At 40.7% G+C, this 21,759-nt stretch overlaps 1 protein-coding gene across 2 annotated transcripts; it reads left to right on the top strand.

The window, feature by feature from the left end:
- The first annotated feature begins 117 nt into the window (after positions 1–117).
- On the top strand, positions 118–17,794 carry TRH (thyrotropin releasing hormone). 2 transcript variants are annotated; one of them, XM_058813070.1, is made up of 4 exons: positions 14,296–14,387; positions 14,477–14,530; positions 15,389–15,603; positions 16,473–17,794. In XM_058813070.1, exons 3-4 carry the CDS (start codon positions 15,411–15,413, stop codon positions 17,048–17,050), a joined length of 771 nt encoding a protein of 256 aa, XP_058669053.1. In that variant the 5' UTR covers positions 14,296–14,387; positions 14,477–14,530; positions 15,389–15,410; the 3' UTR covers positions 17,051–17,794. The 2 variants fall into 2 exon arrangements, with proteins under 2 accessions (XP_058669052.1, XP_058669053.1); XM_058813069.1 differs by lacking the exons at positions 14,296–14,387; positions 14,477–14,530 and adding an exon at positions 118–366.
- The last annotated feature ends 3,965 nt before the right edge of the window (positions 17,795–21,759 follow it).

Here is a 21,759-nt window from a genome sequence, read left to right on the forward strand (position 1 = left end):
GGGGTCCCGGCCCGTTCCCGTTCCCGTTCCCGTTCCGCGGGGTCTCGGCCCGGCCCGTTCCCGTTCCGTTCCGCGGGGTCTCGGCCCGTCCGCGGGGTCTCTACCCGGCCCGCTCCCGTTCCGCGGGGTCTCGGCCCGGCCCGGCCCGCTCCCGGCCGCGGCGGGCGCCGGGGCGGCTCTCGGTCTCTGTGCTGCGGTGGCGGCAGACTCGCAGTCCAGACAGTTTTTCTCTACTCACCTCTTCCGTCTGCCGCAGCCCCTTCCCTCTGGGCCCGGCCCCTTCGGGCGCAGCCATGGCTGAACTCCCTTGGGTGGCTCCTCGCCTTGAGACCCCGGCACCCCCCCTCAGGTGTGACCCCCGCACAGGTGAGTCACGGCCCCCTCAGCACTGACTAAAGCACAGCCTTCCAAAGAGCAGGGAAAACCCACCTCTCCCTGCCAAACACCCTTGGCTCTGACCTCTGTGTCGAAGGAGCAGGAAAGGAACAGTCATGCCAGGGTTGGCTCTGAATAGTTACCATGACTTGAAATGTCCTTAAAAGGTAAAATCCATGCATTTCCACCGCAGCAGACACTCCAGCCTGAGGTATCTCAGATCAATAGTATGTTCCCAGCTGAGTATTAAAGGGGCTGTCATCTAATTTTCTGGTCCCCGTGACTAAATTACTGTAGCTTTGCTCTCACGGTCCAGAAATCCTAGAGAGCCTTCAATGAAATTATGGCTCATTATAACTTTGAAGGATGCACTTTACTCTCTAGATAATGGTGTAATGCAATAATATAATGAAAAGTACCCTTCCATTTGCAAGATACTCTGTCTCTTGTAAGTGCTCCAATGCAGCCAAAGAAATTAGTAAAAGAAAAGCAATTAATGCAAATAGTAATAAAAATTTAGTCTTTTTCATGTGGCATTTCCAAGAAAGTCAGCCTCATATCATTGCTCTTGAGCTAGATAAATGTGATTAACCCCCACTTCAGATGGAGGTGCTGTATTAAAAACACCTTTCTCAACTGCCCAGGTACAGGGCACCCGATGCTCAGAGGGCACAGGTCCAGCCCAGCATAATGCTCAGCGTCAGCAAGGGACACCAAGGCCCCACAGCCGATCTGCACAATTTCTTTGCATACACCAGCATGTGTCCTTGTTGTGTGACTGGATTGCCGTAGATTTCCGGTGCTGTGCAGAGCACTGGAATGAAAGCCTGGACAGCTTTTCCCCTTGGTAAGGCACAGGTACTGCACAGTGTGAGTGTAAACCGACTGTGTGCAATCTCCTTCCACCCAGCGCTGTCAGCACCTCGCAGCACCTGGGCTCGCTGGGTCCCACTTCAGCGGCCCGTGCACCGCGCAGCTGCCCTTGGGCACCCGCGGCACCGAGTGGAACGCTGCGCTGCCTATGGGCACCCACACCTTGCAGTGTGTAACCCCAGGGGGTGCCCAGCAGTCAGACGTGAGGGCAGACATGTCACACGCGTGTCGGCTGCACTCATGTAGGCTGAGCACGGGGCAGCGGGGGCATGGGGAGACACAAGGGGACACGCCGGGCGGGCCCCGCAGCCCGCGATGGCAGGTCCGTCCGGCAGGGGGCAGCAGCGCCCCAGCCAGGTGAGCGGGGCTGGTTATTGCACTGAGATCTGCAAGAACAGCAGGTGACAGGTCCCGAGGAATGACAGGAACACACTGCAGGACACCATCAAAGACATTATTGATCCAGTCACTGGAATGAGATGTCTCAGAATTATGATTAACTGCAGGGTTTGCTTAAGAACAAAGGATCAATACTTAGCTTGGGAGGAATGCTTTGGTGGCATAATAAGTTTCTCTGACACTGAATGATAAACTCCCAGTTCTTATACACTGGGAGAGAAGAAACATGTTTTCATATTTTCCTCTAAGTAAAAACTGCCAGGTTTGCCATCTTTCTGAGGATGCATTCAGAAAATGAAGGCTGTGAGGGAGACAAAATGGATTCAAGCAGTGGCCAGTGCACTCAGCTTCATTTCTCAGACTCAGTGCTTTCAGGCTTCACAAGGGGAATACAAAGCCCATGTATATTCTCCCAGCTCATAATACTGGTGGGAACCTTTGTGAGAACAAAACTGGATGTTCTTACAAGAAGGACGCCAGCATACAAGAGAGAACTTCAGGAAAAATGCTGGAAGGAAGGAGAGCAATAATGATGAGGCTGAAAATTTTAAAAACTAAACTCCAAAGGGTCTGAAGACCACAGAAGTAATCCAACTAGAAAGTGCTGAATGATGGTAGTGAACTACCTTGATATGGTTCTGCATTTTAAAAAACAATTTCTTTTGTTGCAGTTTACAACTATTAAAAAAGTAACAAGAGAAACAATTTGTAAGAGCATTCAGAATCCAACCCTGCCCTTACTCATCAGCTTGTACTTGTCATGAACACTCACAGGAGACACAAAAATGTTTTAAGTGTTTTAGTCAGGGATACATCATTTCTTCAAGCTTTCTTCAAGCCCTTCCACTTCCAGAAAAAAAAACCAAAAAACCAACAACAAACAAACAAAAAGCCCAATCAAACAAATAAAAACAACAAACCCAAAAAAAACCCAACACCCCCCCCCCCCCCGAAAAAAATAAGTTAATATGCCTTGCTGCTTGGAGTAAAAGATTAAAGTGATCATTTACTCTAAATGCCATGTAATGCAGACATAGTTTAAGATGCTTTATGATATCAAAGCAGAAAGAAATACTGAACACATAACATGAATTATTTGTATAGCCCAAAACATACAGACATTTTACTTATTGCTTTGTTTTACAAAAATCACAAAAATTTGTCATGCTCCATACAGGAAGCTTTTCCTCTCACTGACTTGGTCAGATGTTAAAAATGTAACATAAAAGATTTTTCTGTTCTCATAAACACGACTTGCCAACAAAGAAGTTTGTTCTGCATGATGTACGACTAGATCAATAAACAAAAGGCCGAGAGGAAATGTAACCTACCAAAGAATAGACACATTTTGCTGGAACGATGTGTTGTCATTAGGTATAATTGGGCAAATGGCGGTGTGATCTCCAAAGCCTCAGCTGATCATATTCCCCTGAGTACATTAATAATTTTAGGGAAAAGTGCATTAACTATGCCTTGCTTTATTGTACTGCTGAAGTGGAGAACAGGTGTGAGAAAACAAACAAGTTTGTAATCTTTGCTTCCTTTGCAAATGAATTCTTAATCACTTTGGCTCTTATTTCCATACAAGATTTAACGTTTTGATAATTATGAGAGCAACTTGGCAGCTTCCCTTTTGTGGCTCAGGTAAGCAGATTCAAGAGGCTTTTAATTCCTAGTGCTAATACATATAGCTTATTCAGGTCTTTCTAAAAAGGCAGATAACATCACGCCTGCCCTTGACATAATAAGCAAAGATCAACAACACAATTGTTGCCATTCTAGACTTACTTGCACTGAGAAGCAGGTCTTATTACATCAGGATGAAAGCAGAGTATCATTTCAGCCTTTGTCATGGGAATGTCTAGCTCTGTGCCAAATCTTGACCCTTCTTGATACATCTGATCAGTATGCTGAATTAAATCAACTGGGGCTGAGCAGTCCCTACAATTTATGCAAGCATGAATTTGGAGCAGTGTGGATAGGAAGAAAGAGGAATGAGAGTGTCTTTTCAGTGCTTGTGTGCAATTAGATCTGATTATGGTTTACAGTGACACAGATGACACTGGTCTAACACCAGCTGCTCCAATTCTACTCTCAGTACCTCCAGCTGGGTGACTGTTCTCCAACTCTTGCACCACCAATTCATTCTAAAACTAGTAAGTTCTTTGAATGAAGAAAATTATCACCAACTGCTGCTTAATTTCAGGGTCACCAAGTGAGTATTTTAGTTTTCTCCCTAGTCTTTCTGCTCCCCTAAAGGCAGTTCTTCCCTGTGACAGATGCCTAAAGGAAAAATGCTCCCCTGGTGAAGACCCCTGGTGGAAGCATACATGTCACCTGGCCAAACAACTCAAACTTTTTCTTTCCTCTTCAGTGGCTCAATTAGGAAGTCAGGGTGTTCTTGTTTCCAAGTCTCATATGAGATGTGAGACTTAATTTAAAGACATCTTGTTCAGTCAGAAGCACCTAAATGGTCATTGATTGTTTTTCCATAGTTGGATATGTAAGTCTCTTTAAAAACACAAACTGTTTGTTATTTGTGTTCTATTTCCATTGCTAGACAAGCTACAGGGTTTGTGTTAATATTACTGGAATAAGACGAATACAAGTTTGAACAAGTCAAGTCTAAACTCTTACACTCCTGAGTGCCAGGAGTATTGCCATGTTATTGAGACAAAATTGTTCAGGCACAGTCACATTAATTAGAAACATCTGCAAGGATCCTGGAGAAAGCACATCTGGTTGGAAAATTTCCATCATCATTTGGATGCTGAAAATTCAATAACACAAGGACAATATTACTTTATACCAGTTAAAGATAATAGGAAGGCTATAGCTCCCTTTTGGTTCATTGGGCTCTGAACAGCACAGCAGAGCCTGTGCAGTGTTAGGGAAACTTCGGTCTGACCATGCAGGAGCTGCTCTGGCATTCACACTCGCATCACCTGAGCCGGGACTGAGGCCCCTTGGCAGTTTCTACCCCCACTCTCACAGTCAGACCAGGTTTCCTTACATGGCTCAAACATTAATATATTTCCTGAAGTAGATAAACATTAAATAAGCAAAGACCTTTTAGCAACCTCTGGCAATATCAAGTCAGATGACACAATATCATTCATTTAACTTAATCTTTTCACTTGGGCTCCTAGGAGATAGCAGTTAAATTCTGCTGGAATCACAAACTTACTCTACATCTATACAATTTCAAGGGTTGCAGTTGATTCACATGCTATAGTAGGGCTCTGCTTCTGCTCTCACAGCTAGAGAAAGAGGACAGTACCTGGTACCTAGAAGCTGCCACTGTTCCATATGTTGTCAGATCTTCAAAGGATCAAAGCAACCAAGACAACAAATACTTGAGCAAACCTGGCTACTTCCTTTGTGTTTAAAATGGGAAAGATAACCCTTTGAAAATGTCACCACTTAATTGTAAATTCATTGTCATTACATTGGTTTTAATTTTTTGTGTTGTCAATTTGTCAGGAAGCTAAGAACTCTAAGAACAGAAGTTAGTGCAGAAGAAAAAAGAAGTTCTGTTAGTTCTGTTAGTGTAGAACTAACAGAAGTTAGTTCTGCAGACTACAAGTTTTGTAGTCTGCAGAACTTGTAGTCTGCTAAATTTTTAAGTAGGGAGGTCCAGACTATATCACCTTGGAGCCCATATTCTGAAGCAGAAGTCTAAATAAACCATGATCTACTTGTAATCAGGTACTGTTTTACATCATAAGGTCCCCAAACTCTCTACTACTGTAGATCACTAACTCTGTAATTAAATAATCTGTAGCTACCTGAGGCTGAAAAGGACTTAACAACTTTGCAATTTAAGTTTGCTACAGAGTGAGCACATTGCACGTGTCTTGACTGGTAAAACTGGCTTCTTTATCCAGACAAGGGAAAGAACAAGCTAACTCAGAGCCCTTTTTGTGTATAGTTCAGAGCTCCTCTGTAACCACTCTGGCTGGGACAGAGTTAATGCCAGTGCCAGGCAGCCTGCATGTCTTGATAAGCTATTTCAAATGTCAAAATATTGGGTCATATTTTTGATTAAAAGCTATAAAATAGAATGTTATGAACATTTTAACTTTGTATTTTCCATGATGATCTCTGAATCACTCATGGAAATGCAGGTGTGAAAGCAACTCCCAAGAGGTTTGGGGTTTTTTAGTTTTTCTAGTTGCTTTACTTTTGTTACAGTTTCTAGATGTGTAATCATTTGCTAGGATACCTGCAGATCATCACAGAGGAAATTTAACAAAAGGAGTGCTTTTATAAATGTCCTTTTTCTTCATCCTTTGGAAGTAATTCCAAAACCTGCATTCTCTTGTACCACATTCAAGGAAGGCTATCACCAGCCATTCCAGGAGTGCATTCTAGAATTCCATCACACCATTTAGGTGTCAACATAGAACATTTCAAATCTGATAGCAGCTTCAACAAGGAAAGAAAGAAATCTGGAGGAGAAAACTGTTTATTAAAGGCATCAGCAATTTGTAGAAAGAATCCTGTGAAATTGCTGATATTTAATATATGTATGATATAAAATTGCGGTTTTGTCACAATTGACTACACCAAAGCTTCACCAGAGTCAGATTAAACGCGAGTTTTGTATTCACCATTTTCTTTACTAAGATTTGCATGCCCTGCCCACCGGGCTTGGTGAAGTCTACTTGCTCCCTAGGGAAAATCCCAACGAACTATAAATAACAATTTTTACTTCTCTTGTCATAATTTGTGACTGTTAAAGCATATCACAAGCATCAAAACTCTCTGTTTCATAGCTTATTTGTGGACAGGGAACAGAAAACTCTGATATTTAAGAGCTTACTTAATTCCAGTTACCATCTATGAAAAGTCTGACTGATTTTAATTATAGTTGGATTTTTGCCTCAATGAGTCACTGAAAATCACAGAGCAATTCAATGTAAGAGACAGAAACAAAATCAGCTCAGTTCTCAGGCTCCATTCTAATCAAATAACCATGTGGTGTCCCAGCTTGGTGCTTATAAAAATACAACATACATGTTGTAGTTTGCATCTGCAAACCATTCTCCAGCTACTTTTAAACGTATCTTTGTTCATGCTCAGGCTTTGCTGAAAACACCCAGGGGAAGAGAATGACACAAAACCTGAGAGGCATACAGACTTTGTGCCTCACAGTCTTCTCAGCAGAAGCAGGTGTTAAATGACTCAAGGAACTTTTACTCCAGTGCTACATGTTCATTCACTGAGCTTCCCTTGACATGCACAGAGTCTGCCAGCTGGACTAATGAGAAGAGCAATCCACAGACTATCACAGAAGCTATTTCTAAAAATCAGTACTACTCCTGGTCTCAGCAGATCACCTCATGTGTGTCTTTATTGCCCCATAAAGAACAATACCTAGTGTTTGTTCAATAATTGCAATTCCTGCCCCCAAAATGGCATCTGAATACCTATTGATTCTCACTTTATGCTGTTTGCTCATAAACAAACCCATTAAGCACCCATGGAAGAGTCTATTGTTATTACAATGAGTATGAAAGTTATAAAGGTGCAAATTAGATAAAGGTCATTGTTGTTATGTAGCTCACATTACAATATGAAAATGGTCTTGAGCAACTGGTTGTGGAGACCTTCCTCCCCCTCCAAGTCTCTCAGCTGCACATCAAGCTCCATCTAAATGACTGTGCACAGTGGGCAAGGGAGCAATTCTATACTGAGTACTCCGTAAACGTCCCTCATATTAACCAGTTAGTTCACACAATCCACCAAGGAAAGAACTCCCAACCTACTGTGCTCTACACAAGGCACACATGGCAGCATATCAGATCTCTGGTGGCTTCTGTGGTTAGTCAAGTACAGGCAGTAGCACTTCCCAGTTGTCTTCCAGCCACACCTCTAGTGCCATAAATCCATATATTTGCTACAGTGAAGGCTTGGGTTCTAAGTACGAGCTTCCAGTTTCACTGGTATCATTAGTAATGGTTGCAAGTGACAGGAATAAAAATTCCTGTAGCCATGTGCCCTGCAGACACAGTGAGACTAATGGACAATACTAGAAACAGTAAACTATATCATTGATATTTGCTAAGACCTTCCTATAAATGGCCTGTGCTGGAATTAGACAGCAAAACCTGCATGTCTTTATCCTTCCAGTAATGGCAAGTGACCAACTTTCTTATAAGCCTTTTCTTACAAAAGGGAGGAAATCCATGCCAGGATAAAATGACTGTCTTCTTTCTTTCACATCCTTCTTCAACACTGTAGCAAAGCTCACAAATCAACTGTAACCTGGTCCTGATTAGCTTGATGCTGATTTACAGCTACCCAAACTCTTGAAATATCATATTTATGGCGAACGCAACTGACATGATTACCCCACCCTCTTGCTTCATCATTTCATACACCTTCAGGTGCATGTGTAGATGTATGATAGGTGTAGGTGCACACAGAGGTGTATGCATATACACCTAGATTTCATTCTAACTCTCTTGGGAAGACAGTTTCAGATTTTACTTCACCACAGTACTTATGTCTTCACTGTTGCTGTGCTACAAGACTCTTAAAATGAGTAGCTGAAAAGATAAAATGTGTAATCTTACTGCAGGAACATGGTCAGCAAATTTAAGCCCTCACAAAATGAGTAGACCAAATAACTTAGTAACTATTAAGAAGGACAAAGATACTAGACAAAATAGACAGGAACGGTTCATAAGTAAAATCCAGCATTACACACTTTCATCATCACAGGCAGACAGGAACACCTGAGGAGAAGGAGCAATACCTGAACTGTTACCTAATTCAACCAGATCAGCTGACATGACTGGTACCAGAAGTTAAGTTTGTTAGTTAAACCAGATTCCTGTTCAAAATTCCTCTCTACGTCTGATTCCAGGATGCTCCTCCAGTAGAAGAGCAGTTCTTAAGTGTTGTGTATAGATAGGCACAAACACATCTGCCTTTTTGAGGTGGTCCTTCCACGGGCCCATTTCCCTTTCTTAGCACATCAACATACACAATTTAAGGGTAAATTACATTTGTGCTGCATCCTTAAAGCCAGGCTTGAGGTCACTTTACAGAATAATTTTAAATGAACTTCGAACATTGTCTTTTACAACAGTCAAATGCAACAATAAGATATACACATCTTTAATTTTAAAAGCTGCTATAGAAATATCTAAATTTTGAGAGGATGATGTTCTACAGTGAGGCACAAGGAACAGTTCTGGAACTTTTCATTCTGCTTTTACATCCTATTCTTACTTGTGCTCTCCGATTCCCAGTCACTGGGGATGCACCATTTGTGTCAAGCCTTCAGGAGCTTTGGAGCCTTGTACCTGACAACTGAAGCAGCCAGGACTGGCAGGCAGACTATCCAAATATGCTCTCTGCTGATTGCTTCTAGTGAACTGGACAGGAGTACTGGCTGCAAGCTGAGGATTGTGGACTTCAAAATCCAAATCGGCACTTTCAAACACTTGGTGCCAAACACTAAATCTCTTAGCAGCTCTACCTCACAAATTTCCATCTCTTCACGCCAAATTATAGGTTCTCTGTCATAATTAGTATGTCTTAGCAGTGAGTGTAAGGGACAGGCACAGAGCAAGCACATCACCATGTCACTTCTTTGATTTCTATGGAAGTAGTGATCTTCTATCTACAGCCATCCAAATGACTTTGCAATTTACCTCACAGTGTGAATCAGACTTGCTTCTGAAAAGTAAGCTGAATGTTTTCTACCATTCTAAATCAAATTTCCCCAAATCTATTCTTGCTATATGATGAAACTCGCCCCAGTTCAAACATAGTATTTTGGCAAGGTGAACTGAGCTGTAAATTTGCTTCATCTGATGACTGTTGGAAGTGAACAAGATCTTGAGTCTTGTCATCAGTAGCTGTGAAAAAACAACAGGCTGGGCAGCTGGAAGGTTCTTTTGGTGCTTGGAGGCATAGAGCCATGTCTGTTTCATTTGGTGACATTTGTTTTGAAAGATCCTGGACTGTGCCTGAAATAAGAATCAGGGCACAGAAATATTCTTTCTGATGATGGCAATTTTCTTCCCAAATCACAGGGCTCACTTGACTAGAAAACTATAGAAATGATTCTGCATAAACATTGTGGAGATAATTACAAAATAAAGAATCACTACAATGAATCTATTGAGATCTTTAATTCCAAACTGCCACCCTCCCAGAAAGAATAAACTGTGAGTTAGTCTGACTCTTAAGTATACAATTAAGCCTGTCAAGTTTTGGCTGCCTAATATGCTGTTTAATATTGAAAGATCTGTCAGTTAACCAATATGTGGCATTAATGTCATAATGCTTTGGGTTTGCTTCCTCATGAACAATACAACTATTTAGCCGAGACAAGCAACATGTTATTTATACACCTTTTGGCAATAGTTTTAATGATATGTGGAATACTGCCCTTTCCTTCTAATATAATAGTTCCCTTTTTGGATTGAAATTGATGAGGAGAGCTGTGTATGTGTTCCATGTGGAATTTACTCAGTAATTCTATTAAGGGCTTCCTCACAAAGAAATAAATGTTCTCAATCTCCTTCAATACTCATCCTACTCATTATTTAAAACAGAAGGCCTAATCTCTCCATATATTAAGTTTTCTCAAAGGGTTTTCTATTAGTTTCAATGAATTAAAAAAATTAGGCTTCAACACTTTAATGTTTGCAAAACTATGAAAGTCTGGGCCTTACAGTCAGAGCAAAAGGTTTTGCCATTTCTGGAATTTTTGATAAGGAGGTGTCAATTGAAGGTTACACAGCCTTCAAAAGGAATCCTTTACACGTCCTTACCATGTTCAGGTCATGCTTCAAGTGTCATTCAACATCAGCCAGCAGAGCTTCTAATAATTTCACCAGATTCTCCAGCCCAATTCCTTCATCTGGCTGTAACTAAAGCTCACCCCTAAAAGGCCGCAGAGCTTACATCACAAACAGGTGTTTACCACTAGAGATTCTTGCACTAGGCAACAAGAGAAGTACTGTGGTGGGGGCTCAGTGCTGGAAGAAGGAGAACATGATAGACTAGTTACCTTTGTTTCCCTTCCTAGATTTTATGTTCACAGCTAACGAAAACAAATAGGAAAGCTGTCCTTATTATTCCTTAAGGGTTTTGGTTTTGTGATGACTTGCAGCAAAACCAGCTGGGCTATGATAAGCTGATCTGCTGCCCATAGTGAAGCCCCCCTGGCTGGGTACGTTTACACAAAGGGATCGCTTTTGCTAATACTGGTGGTGACCCCAGTAGGCTGCATTTCAGAAACCTCCTTCATGTGTCATTACATCCACTCAAAACTGTCTAGGTCCATTTACCTAGCAAATGAATTTTGGGGACTAGCAGATAGAAGTTGCTTAAAACTCTCCCTTCATTAATTATTAATATTTAATACAAGGTTTGTAGATTAGGTATAATATCTTCTATTGTAGTGACATCTACTGCCACGAAAAGCTGACAGTTCTGGGAGATCACAAGTCCTTTTTTAATTCTAAGAGGAGAGACAAACTTTCAGACATTAATGCATTTCCTTGGGCCTAAAAAAGGTTTGTACTCCTGAAGACTTGCCTCCCTTGTAAAACTATATTATGCATCTAAAAATATACCATCTAAAGATCATTGTGGCTGTACATACTCTGGCACTCCGATGTCATTAAAATCAAAATGAAGAAAAGCTGGAATTATACCTCTCACAAAAATACAATACATCCTCCTCCAGGGCAAACTATTTACCTGTTCTTATTCAGTAAGGATCATGTTAAGAAATCACATGGAAAGAGAGAATTGTCCACCTATTACTGATATCCATCTCCCTAATTTTCTGCCTGAATAGTTCAATCAAGGAACAAACTGGGAGGAGTGATATAAAGAAACTGTGCTTTTACATTTTCCAGAGAAAACAAAATAGTTGATTTGACTCTCATTTCTGTTAGCAAACATGTCATTACTAATTCACAGCACTTTCAACAAGAGGAAGTTCAGACAGAACAGCTTAGATTTGCAGTCATTGCAAGAAATACAGTTCAGGAAATATCCAAGAGGTTAAAGTTATTTAAAGAGATGAGAAGATCAAAATTACAATCCTAGTGACAATGTACGGTTAATAAAAATTAATGGGATGCCTTAAGTAGTCAGTGAAGGTATTTCTCTCATTCTTGCACACAGAAGCAATGCCATGTAGGTAACCTCTTAAATGGGAAAGATGTGTGTCTTGTGAGGTTCTACCAGAAACCAAACCTATTTTCTATAAAGGAAGGCTAACTTTAGACCAGAACAGATTCTGGTCTCACTTCTGAATTCTAAAATTCCAGATCTGTGACAAAGGGCAAACCACTTAAAATTCAGCATCTCCTAGTGAAACTGGTAACAAATGCAATGAGCCATAGATTCCAAACAAGAGTATTTTTTATTCCTATAGGTAAAGAAAAGCAGTTCCCATAACAACTTTTATATTTCAGGATTCCTGGAGGGATGACTATACTAAAAATGAGCAATGTACTTCAGTTACTTATCTCTGACAGTGACAAGAGCAAGGCAGTCAAAATAAGATGTAGAAATTCAAAAATCTGCCAAGGAGAACTTTCTGCCCAACTCATAGCTGACTAACTGTACAAAACATGTCTATATTCTTTAAAATAGAGATGAGACTAGGGTTAGCAGCAGATTTTCTCATTATTCCCCTTTGAGATCTTTTTAGGGACCAACCCTGTGCCCAGTGACGGCCCCAATGTGAAGGCCCCACTGCTATGAACACCAGCACTGAGCTGGACAAGTGCTCAGCACAAATGGAGGCACCGGGGTCCTGGTGCCACATGGTGAGTGACTGCAGTCAGCAACACATGCGACACGCAAGCTGGAGAGGGGAGCAACACAGACCTCACAGATCACGTGTATGGGTGTATGGGTCTGACTCTGGTTCTGGAGGAGTTGTCTGCCTCCCAGTTTCTTCATTTAGAAGCACCTTGAGAAGCTGGGGCGCCCTTGAGGATGTTTAAAAGAAAATTCAGGAACTTCCTCAACTGAGCTGACACAAAAGATCAAGGGACTTGATGCACTTGTGACAAAATACAGCAGCTGGACAAAGGATTGAGGATCACAGTGATGCTGAAACGCTGTATTTAGGTGTGAAATGTGGTAGTTCAACATCTGTGCAATTCTAGAACCTACCACAGACTTAGATGTGGACTGGGAGCCAAACCCTGTGCTGACAGAAGCTCTGGGCAAGTCTGGGTTGTCAATGTATTTGTGACAGGACTAAAAAGTATAGCTTGGAACACTCTGGAGTTTGAAGAAACAAACTCTCCCTCCTACCCATGAATTCATCTCAGTGCCATGAGTAATTGTGCAGTCAGGGGGAGGAAAGAATGTTTACGCTCATAAAACAAACCTCCAGAAATCTTTTAAATAGAAAAATCACCTGTGGGGGAAAGGAAACAGAAAAAATGTAGCTGGAAAAAGGCAAAACAGAACTAAAAAAGAAAGGATATCATATAAAAATCATATAGTTTTCCAGCTGTGAAATAGAAAAAGGACATTTTTCATTAAAAACCCTGACTCTCTGAGGTGCTGAATTTTAAGTTTCTTCATTTAAACAAAGCGCTAAAACTACTAAATTAGTCCAAAATAAGATAAAATAACTCTGAGCAAAGAGGCAAAGCTGGCCAGACTGGATGTCCTGGGCATTGCACTGTGAATATATTTTTGCACCTGCTGAGGAGCTTTGCATGGGGATGTAATTATAACACAATGCTTTACATGTTCTCTAAAAGTAAGCTAAAAAGTGTGTCAAGAAGCAGATTTTAAGGAGAATGAAACTGGGCAGTTTCCCATTTCATCGATGCCCACTTTCATAGGGCAATACAGTAACTGTTTAAACTCAGGTGTCATACCTGAGAGACCTTATGGGGTTACGACACCTAGGAAATGCCAAGGGGTTGTCCTGCCCTGTATGAACAGTACTGTGTGGAGCAGTATGTTAAGTAGACAACAGGTTAAAGACAGTCTTATTTCAAGTCACAATAGTATAATGCTTTTTGAAGCACATAACAGCAACATAAACATGTTTTAATATTTAATGTTATGCACCACATATTCTAAAATACTTTCTGTGGAAGCCTATGCCAAAAAAATATGTAACTGTGAGCCAGAAACTGTATAGTGTCATTCAGAATAAGAACCCAGGGTATACACTTACTTAAATCTAATCCATTACATTTTTGCCATTGTCTTTCTTCCCTAGCCTAATTAATTACCTACCTCTCTGCTTTTATTCCAAAACACTTGCTTAATAGAGGACGAACAAGCTTAGTTTTGTTAAGCAAAGAAAACCTCCTTTTCTTTATGCTGAGTTACATAAAGTTCAACATAATCTCTTTAGAGAATGGAAAAATAATGGTTTCTGGGAGCCGAGCATGGATTTATGGAGGCCAGCAGATAACTGTGTGAATCTTAAATGCATTCAAAATGCAGCTCTCTGAGAGCAGTAAAAAAAAAAAACAAAACCACAAACCAAAAAAACCCCCACATCATATCCCCTAAGTTACCTCAGAGCTGTTTGCATAAAGGGTCCAGAGGCAGTAGACTATAAGTACAGAGACGTGAGCCCTGCAGAGAGCACACGGCAACGCTTCTGTTGGACACTCTGTGTGCCTGCAGCTGCAAAAGGGCAACTGAAGCTCAGGTGCACAAACAGCTTTAAAGGATTTGGCAGATGCATCAAGCAAAAATCTGAAACTACAAATCAGGTAATTTATAAAATAATTTCCTTTTTAGCAGATTTTACCTTTCTGTCTAAAGATTGCTCTGAGTCAAATTGCCTATGTGATGTTCTTAGGGCTATTACTCAAGGATTTGATCAGAACTGATAAAAACCTGCCAATAAAAAAAGGTAATGAACTCATTTTCTATTTGGGAAATTTGTAGGACTTCATAAAATTGTGCATTTCTTTTATGTTCTGAAGATATAAGATAAATGACTTCTACAGTAGTATTAAAGATGTATTCCATTCTACTGAAGGAACTCTGTTTACTGTAAAATAAATCCCTAAGCATGTTAGGAATTCAGTGCTAGCTAGAAGAAATAGGAAAACACTTGGTATCTGGGCAAGACATAACAGAGGATACAATTATTATTATGTTTCTGAAAAAAATATAAGGTACTTCCCTCATTTGTTTCCATGCAAGATATCTCCCTGCCACACAGAGCATAGCTGTCTTCTTAGCCTGACAAATACCCAGCACATGGCTACTGTAAATGTATAGAAAAAGACAGCAAAAAAACTAGTGGATTATTTAGGTTTGCCTTTAACTAAGGGTGGAATGGAAGTGCTGCTAATCTCAGTATCATTTTAAAATTAACTCTTAGCAAAGGGAATTGCCTGATGGAGATAGCAGGTATAGATGTCTACACCTTGTGCATACAGAGTTCAAGGGGGAAATTATTTTGCCTCTTGACAGAAGGCAGAGTAAAATCACTGTTTTTCAGAATCACCTGTGCCTCAGGAAGTTCATATCATATTTATTCTGCCAGAAAAATGAACTACCTGGTTTTAATTATGAAGAATTTAAATGCTTTGAAGGATAAAAAACAAACGGAGAGGTTAAAAACAGAAATTAGGAAAGACCCTAAAAGACTTCAATCCCTGCAGCAGTGCCATGTTTGTTTTTCAGTGTCTGGAAATATCGCTGTTATTGCTAGGTTTGCTTGCTCCATCCTCCTCCCCTGTTGTTCTCTGTCCAATTGAAGTTGCAGGAACCCCTGTCCCAAAATGCCATCCATCCAGCTGCCACTGCTACTCCTCTGCTTGACCTCGTGTGGTGTTTGCTTCAATGGGGGACATCTCCTTCCAGAGGAGAGTGAGAACATGGGAAAAAGTCCCCTGGATGACATCCTTCAGAGATCTGAAAGCCTCATTCTTCAGTCTGTCCTCAAGAAAGCTGAAAAGGAAGACATTAATAAAGGTATATATATCACTGGGGACACCCATCTGGTAATAGCATAGCACTTGATTGAGATCATTAGATCTCAGAAATCAAGGTATGACTTCCAGGTCTTAATCTTTTTACTTAGCACTGGAACTAAGGGGAAGGGAAGGATAAGAGGGCTGCCACAATACACTGACAGACAGTTCTTCACAGATGCTTTCTTTTCTAAGATCTCTTTGCTCAGGAAAGGCTGTACTATCCCTAAGCAGCTGCTGCATAATAAAAAGGTAGAAGCTTGTCAGAGAAAACCTGCTTGTCCAGCAGGTACTTGCCTAGGGAAGCTCCAAGAGGTCCCATGAAGGACATTCTGCAGCTGTGGACCCTGTACCTAATGTAAATTTGAGGTGGGGGTGCTGCCATTCACCTACTGCCCTGATCCATTGGTGCCTACCCCCCAACAGAGGCAGGCTTTTTACACAGCTGGGAATGCTAGAGGCTGCTCCAGTGTCTACATCTTCCACCTTGTAGATGCTATGCTACCAGTTGTCACAGCAAGGAAGATCAGACTCAGGGATTGCAAGAAACAGCACAGAGGTGCCTTCCAGTAAATGGGAGCACTGGGTCCTTCCATAGTGGAAGACCAGCTGGCCCCAAGTGCCCACAGGAAAAGCCATTCTCTCTCTTCACATCAATGCTGAGAATTGGTTGTGTTGATCCAAGCACTGAAATATTAAAAAGAGCCTAAGAATGAGTAAGATATACTAATAGGGTTATGACTGGTAGCTGTAAATACTGAGTTGGCTTTCAAAAAGCAACAGATTATGATCCTGCTCCACAAATTCCTATTACAACTTTCTTAGGGAGGATTATGGGGTTTTATTAACCTTATTCTTTTCCTTGGACAGAATCAAATGCCACTCTGCTACAACGGCTTTCCAAAAGACAACACCCCGGGAAAAAGTACCTAAGTAATCTGGAGAAGAGACAGCATCCTGGAAAAAGAGATGCTGAGGGAGAGGCATATTATGGAGACATTCAGAAGAGGCAGCATCCAGGAAAAAGGGAGATGGAAGATGACCTTGATGTCTCTCTGGAGCTGAAAAGGCAACAGCCTCCCGGCAGAAAGTCACCGTTGGATCAGTTTGCTTACAGCCCTAGGGCACAGCTAACCTACACAAATGAGTTATCCAAAAGAGAACATCCAGGCAGAAGATATCCGATGTACAAGCACCAGCGTCCTAGCAAAAGAGGCTGGAATTATGACGTAGATGTATATGGTGAGAAACGCCAGCATCCTGGAAAAAGGTACTGGAATTCTGACAGCTCAGATGACACAGGTCCCTGCAACTTTCAGGAGACATTCACTTGTCATGAAGGCAACTTGTTGCTTGATTTAGTAGATGATGTTAGCAGAGACAGGGTAGAAAAAAAGCGTCAGCACCCAGGAAAGAGATCAGCATGGGAAAATGAAACAGAGGAATGAGAAAATAATTGTGTAGCACTTGCATTTGGTGAAGTAAACTGCCAAAATCACCAAATCACCAAAACATCCCGTTCACTTCTTTTTGGCTTCCTGCTGCTGACCTCTGCACCTACCTTTAAGTGTGTTAATGCTCCCATCCAAGTTAATGGCTTTGTCACACACTTAAAGCAAAGGAACTAAAGGACCCATCTGAATGGAACAGGCAAGTACTGAGAATCTTCAATTTCCCCACTTTAGGAAGAGTGCTTATTTTCTTAGGAGCCCAGACCCCAAAATAATCCAGCTGTGTGTTCCTAAATGAATAAAACAGGCTCTTAAATTTCTGTTCTGACGCTACTGAAGTAGAATAATTATATTGTTTCCTCTCACATCAGAGAAATCAGTAAATAGTGAGGAAGAAAAAAGAACATATGGCAATTGTTACAAAATTAAACAGAGCAGGTTTTCAGTTCTAAATAATAACATTCTGGACACCTGAGTCCTTGTACACTACAATCTGTCCAGACAGTAAAGCACTATAGAGAGACAGGAACAGTTTCAGCTGGAACGAAATAAATTAGTGACTTTATTGTTTGTCTTGGAACTGGCACAGGAAAACCCTCTTCACCTAAGAGGCTACAGAGTGAAAATGGTTAATGCATCCCTGAACATCTCAAGCACATATTGTGACCCCTACTGACTGTGTACAGCCCACACAAGAACTCCCACCCTGGTGTGTCCACACTTCAGTCATGCCACTTGAAATCATGCCTTCTCCTCAGGCATTTAATAATAAAGCAAGAAGAGATCCTTCTCTTTCAGTGAGGATTTCTGATTTTTCTTCTCTCAAAGGAATGCTTTTACTTTCTGTGGTCAGATTTCCAAAAGTGTTTATTTGATATGAGTTATTCAATAAACAAGAATAGTCAACTCTGGTGTCCTTATTGGTTGTGCAAACACACTGCAATAATGTGATAAACATACAACCAACTCAAGCTAAATAAAATAACAACAAAGGGTATTTTTCTGTGTACAATCTCCTTGCATGCTGGTAGTCAGCACATGCTTGTACTTAAAACTATTTCATTATTGAAGTGGAAGGATGATAGGCTCCCTTTTAAGATCTTTCACCTGTATGACACACATAATTATGCATCTGGGCTAAACTCACATCAATTTTGTCACACACTTCACAGGGAACTTGACAAGAAGCTGATTCCCTGTTTGTGGGTCTAAACACTAGATTTACTGATTTTTGCAATTGATATGCAGTTACTGAGCACACTGTGTTACTCATATCACTTCTTTTTTTTTTTACGAACAAATGAGTACATTTTCCATCAGTGTTCATCCTCAAGATCATAGAGACACATCAGCTGACTTGGAACTCCTCCTCAATTACAGAAGTCAGCTTTGCAGAAATCAGTTTAGCTACCCTGAAGAAAAATAATTCATCATCTCACAAGTTTCACTGAAGTTAGATGCTCACAGGCTGATCAAGACTTCATGTGGTCTTTCAAACAATTTCTAACTTTGGAGGTAATATGATGTTCAGTATGTGACAATGGACAGACATCTTCTATTGACAGGGGGCTTCTAATAAACAAGTGCTGAAATCCTTAGAGAAGATAGGTGGGGATATTCCATATACTTCAACTTCCTTCAGCACACTTTCTGTATATGATGCTTTTTAAAATTTTTCATTTGCATTTTATCAGGGAAAAACCGATTTATCTGAAGAATACCATTTCGTATACCATTTTTGGCAGTGAATCAATGCTTCTTAAACCTTGGGGAACACTACTTGCTATGAAATCTTCAAAATAAGTGAAAAACAGAAAAGAAAAAAATACCAATTGGGTAAACATGGGTTACAGCAAGGATTACATATTTCAAAAGTTCTTTTTTTTTTAACTCATTACAGTATTTCAAAATGTCCAGATTCTTGTTTTAAGCAAAAGGACATTTTCTTCCAGTATCTGCATGAAAATTTCACCTCTATTTATTAATTTCTTCCTGTTTTCTGCAGTGTTGCAGACATACTAACAGGCAAGTACACTCTTTCTCCTACAGACATCGTTCTCAGAGCATTGACTACCACAGGGGATTTCACACTTTTGTGAATATGAAGCACACACAAGCACAGGTTCAAAGTTAAGTACTTGTCAGATTTATCTACACCTATAAAGCTTTTTACCTCTGGAGTTTGGCTAAGAAACTAAGCAGAAAATAGGCAGCTTTTATCCTATTATGCCATGCTTATTTGAATAGTAAATATAGTGCAATTTCTTACCAATATGAACAACTTAGATACAAATATACTGTTTAGTTATAACATAAGAATTAGCTGATTGCACATCTCTCTTTCATAATCTTATTTTTATTGTACAACTTCCCCTCACTGTCACTTTTTATTAGAACTTAGGAGAATTTAACAGCCATGCAAACATCCACAAGTGACTAGCTTTGCTCTGTCACTCACACGACGACAACTGCAGGACCAGGCCTTACAGTTGCACTGCTCCCTGAGGAAGTGCTCTATCTGTCTGTCAGACAGGCTGGGGCTCTTCAGGAATGAGAACAAACCCGCATCAGACTTGGTCCAAAGGTCATGGAAGTCAGTAGCAAAATCTGCAGAATCTGAATTAATTCCACAGAGCAAAGCTGTGCAGTGGCTCTAATGTAGCAGCACAGTCACACAAAATCTCATTTCTAGCTCTAATTGAGACTAAACCCACCATGCACAGATGAGTTCTTTGTTGATTCCACTGCAGTTTCATATATCTGGGTATTATTACCAGTTACTGAGACATAAGGGAGCTTGATTTGTAAAGCACAGATTTTACGAGTGTCTTCAAAATGAGTTTTGTTTTTAATGGGTCGAGAAAGTTCATGTGAACCAGCTGTATAATGAACATTCCCTGCAAATATTTTCAAAACCTCTCAGTATTACCGTTCAATGCCCCCTCACACACACACTTATGAGCCTTGACCTCTTTGCTGACCTACAGTAATTAGCATGGGCTGAGTGTTTCCAAGGGACATGTGGCCCCAACAAACAACTTTATTACTACTTATAATGGCTCATTAGTTGAAGAAAGTTTGAAAACAGCATCATCATCACCACAGCTGAAGTAGAGTCACTGCTTCTGTGGTAACTCAGTTAACATTAAAGGGTCAGCTGCAACTTTAAAGCATCAGTCAGGTCAGGACATCGTTATAAATAAAAAATATGATTGAAAAAAGTCAAGTGGAGAATGCAAGAGGGATGACACTGTGTGAGGTCTAGATTGTACAGAGACATGACACAAAAAATGAAGACAGGGAAATCCTTTTGATTCTAGGAAATGGGTATGTGGACTATCAGCGTTGGAGTGCAGAAGCCTCTCTTCCCCTTCTGATAAGAACAGCGTGAACACCCCTGCAGGGTAATGAGGAAAGGCTGGACAAAAGACCTTCAATAAAACCAGATGGGAAACTCCTTGAGAAAAATGAGCTAATGTACCTGCCTTAAGACTACTTTTAGACCTATGTGAAGACATTTGTGCTTTGTTTCCTTGATGAAACCAATACAGTTTATATGTACTAAGAAGGGAACAAAGGGAAGAACATTTGTCAGGTACCAGCCAATTCACCTTCTCTGCTTCCACAAGATGGGAGGAGCACTGGCTGAAGGAGTGTTACTAGATCATAAATTGTATTGGTACGCTAGAGCAGGATACCTGTTTCTGATACACATGGGCATTCAGATACCAATACAATGGAATGATCCCAGCCAAAGGGTGAAACCAGCTCTTGAACTTATTTCGGACGCTGTGGTTTGAACTGACAGCCAGTGATCCAGACAAGACAGCAGTATGCCACAGAAGGGTTGACTGAAGGAACACCTTCCTCACTTACAGCTAACATTTCCTCACTTTCTTCCTGTTCATACACATTGGAAAGAGGGGGAATCTGGACTTCATAGATTGCACAAACACTCCTACAAAATGGAATGCGGGTAAACGAGAATCCAACATGCCATAGTTACTTCATTGCCATCTTCTCTCTATAATGGATGTAATTAATATGATGCAGCATAGACTGATTGGTATAGAAAACTAGGGGAACTGATCTGAAGAGTCTGCCTGAAATATGATTGTTGATTTAAAGTAATTTTCACAGAGAAGCATATGTTTTCACCATGAATTCCCTCTTGATTTTGAAGCTGGTACTGGGTGGGGTAGCTTCTGAAGAAGCTTTGTCAAAAAAGAAGAGAAAGAGGAGGAAAGTCAAGACAAATGAAAAATATAGTAAGAATTTATGAAAGGTTCTCTGAGTCAAACAGTCAAGACAAAGAGCAAGTGATGTTGAAACACCACTTTGAACAAGTGGTGTTGAAAAAGAGAGCAACAAGCTTACAAAAAATCATAAATCTTTCCCTATAAAATACCAACTGGTGGGGGTATTCTACTTATTGCTTTTAGACATGCTGTCTTCAAGAAGGGCATCAGTTGCTGCACAAGCCTGTAGACAAAAGAGAAGACAAGAGGCTAGAAGAGACAGCACCCCAATATGGTGTACTTGACATTTGAAATGAGCCCTGAATGGAATCCAGGCATTGTGGTGTATGTCTCTTACAGTTAAACCATTAAATTAAATGTAAATGCAAAGAAATTCTGAATCTTCCCATCTCTCCTCTTTATAATTCACCTACTTTATGTAAGTGCTGCCACTCCATGGCACTCAGG

Source organism: Ammospiza caudacuta, chromosome 12 (assembly GCF_027887145.1).
Source record: "Ammospiza caudacuta isolate bAmmCau1 chromosome 12, bAmmCau1.pri, whole genome shotgun sequence".
Taxonomy (NCBI): domain Eukaryota; kingdom Metazoa; phylum Chordata; class Aves; order Passeriformes; family Passerellidae; genus Ammospiza; species Ammospiza caudacuta.

What these genes read in the sequence shown, in the direction of transcription:
- TRH (XM_058813069.1), top strand. Translation starts at nt 15,411, where the DNA reads ATGCCATCCATCCAGCTGCCACTGCTACTCCTCTGCTTGACCTCGTGT. An exon ending in AAAGGAAGACATTAATAAAG is followed by an intron (nt 15,604 to 16,472) that starts GTATATATATCA and finishes TTCCTTGGACAG; the next exon opens with AATCAAATGCCACTCTGCTA.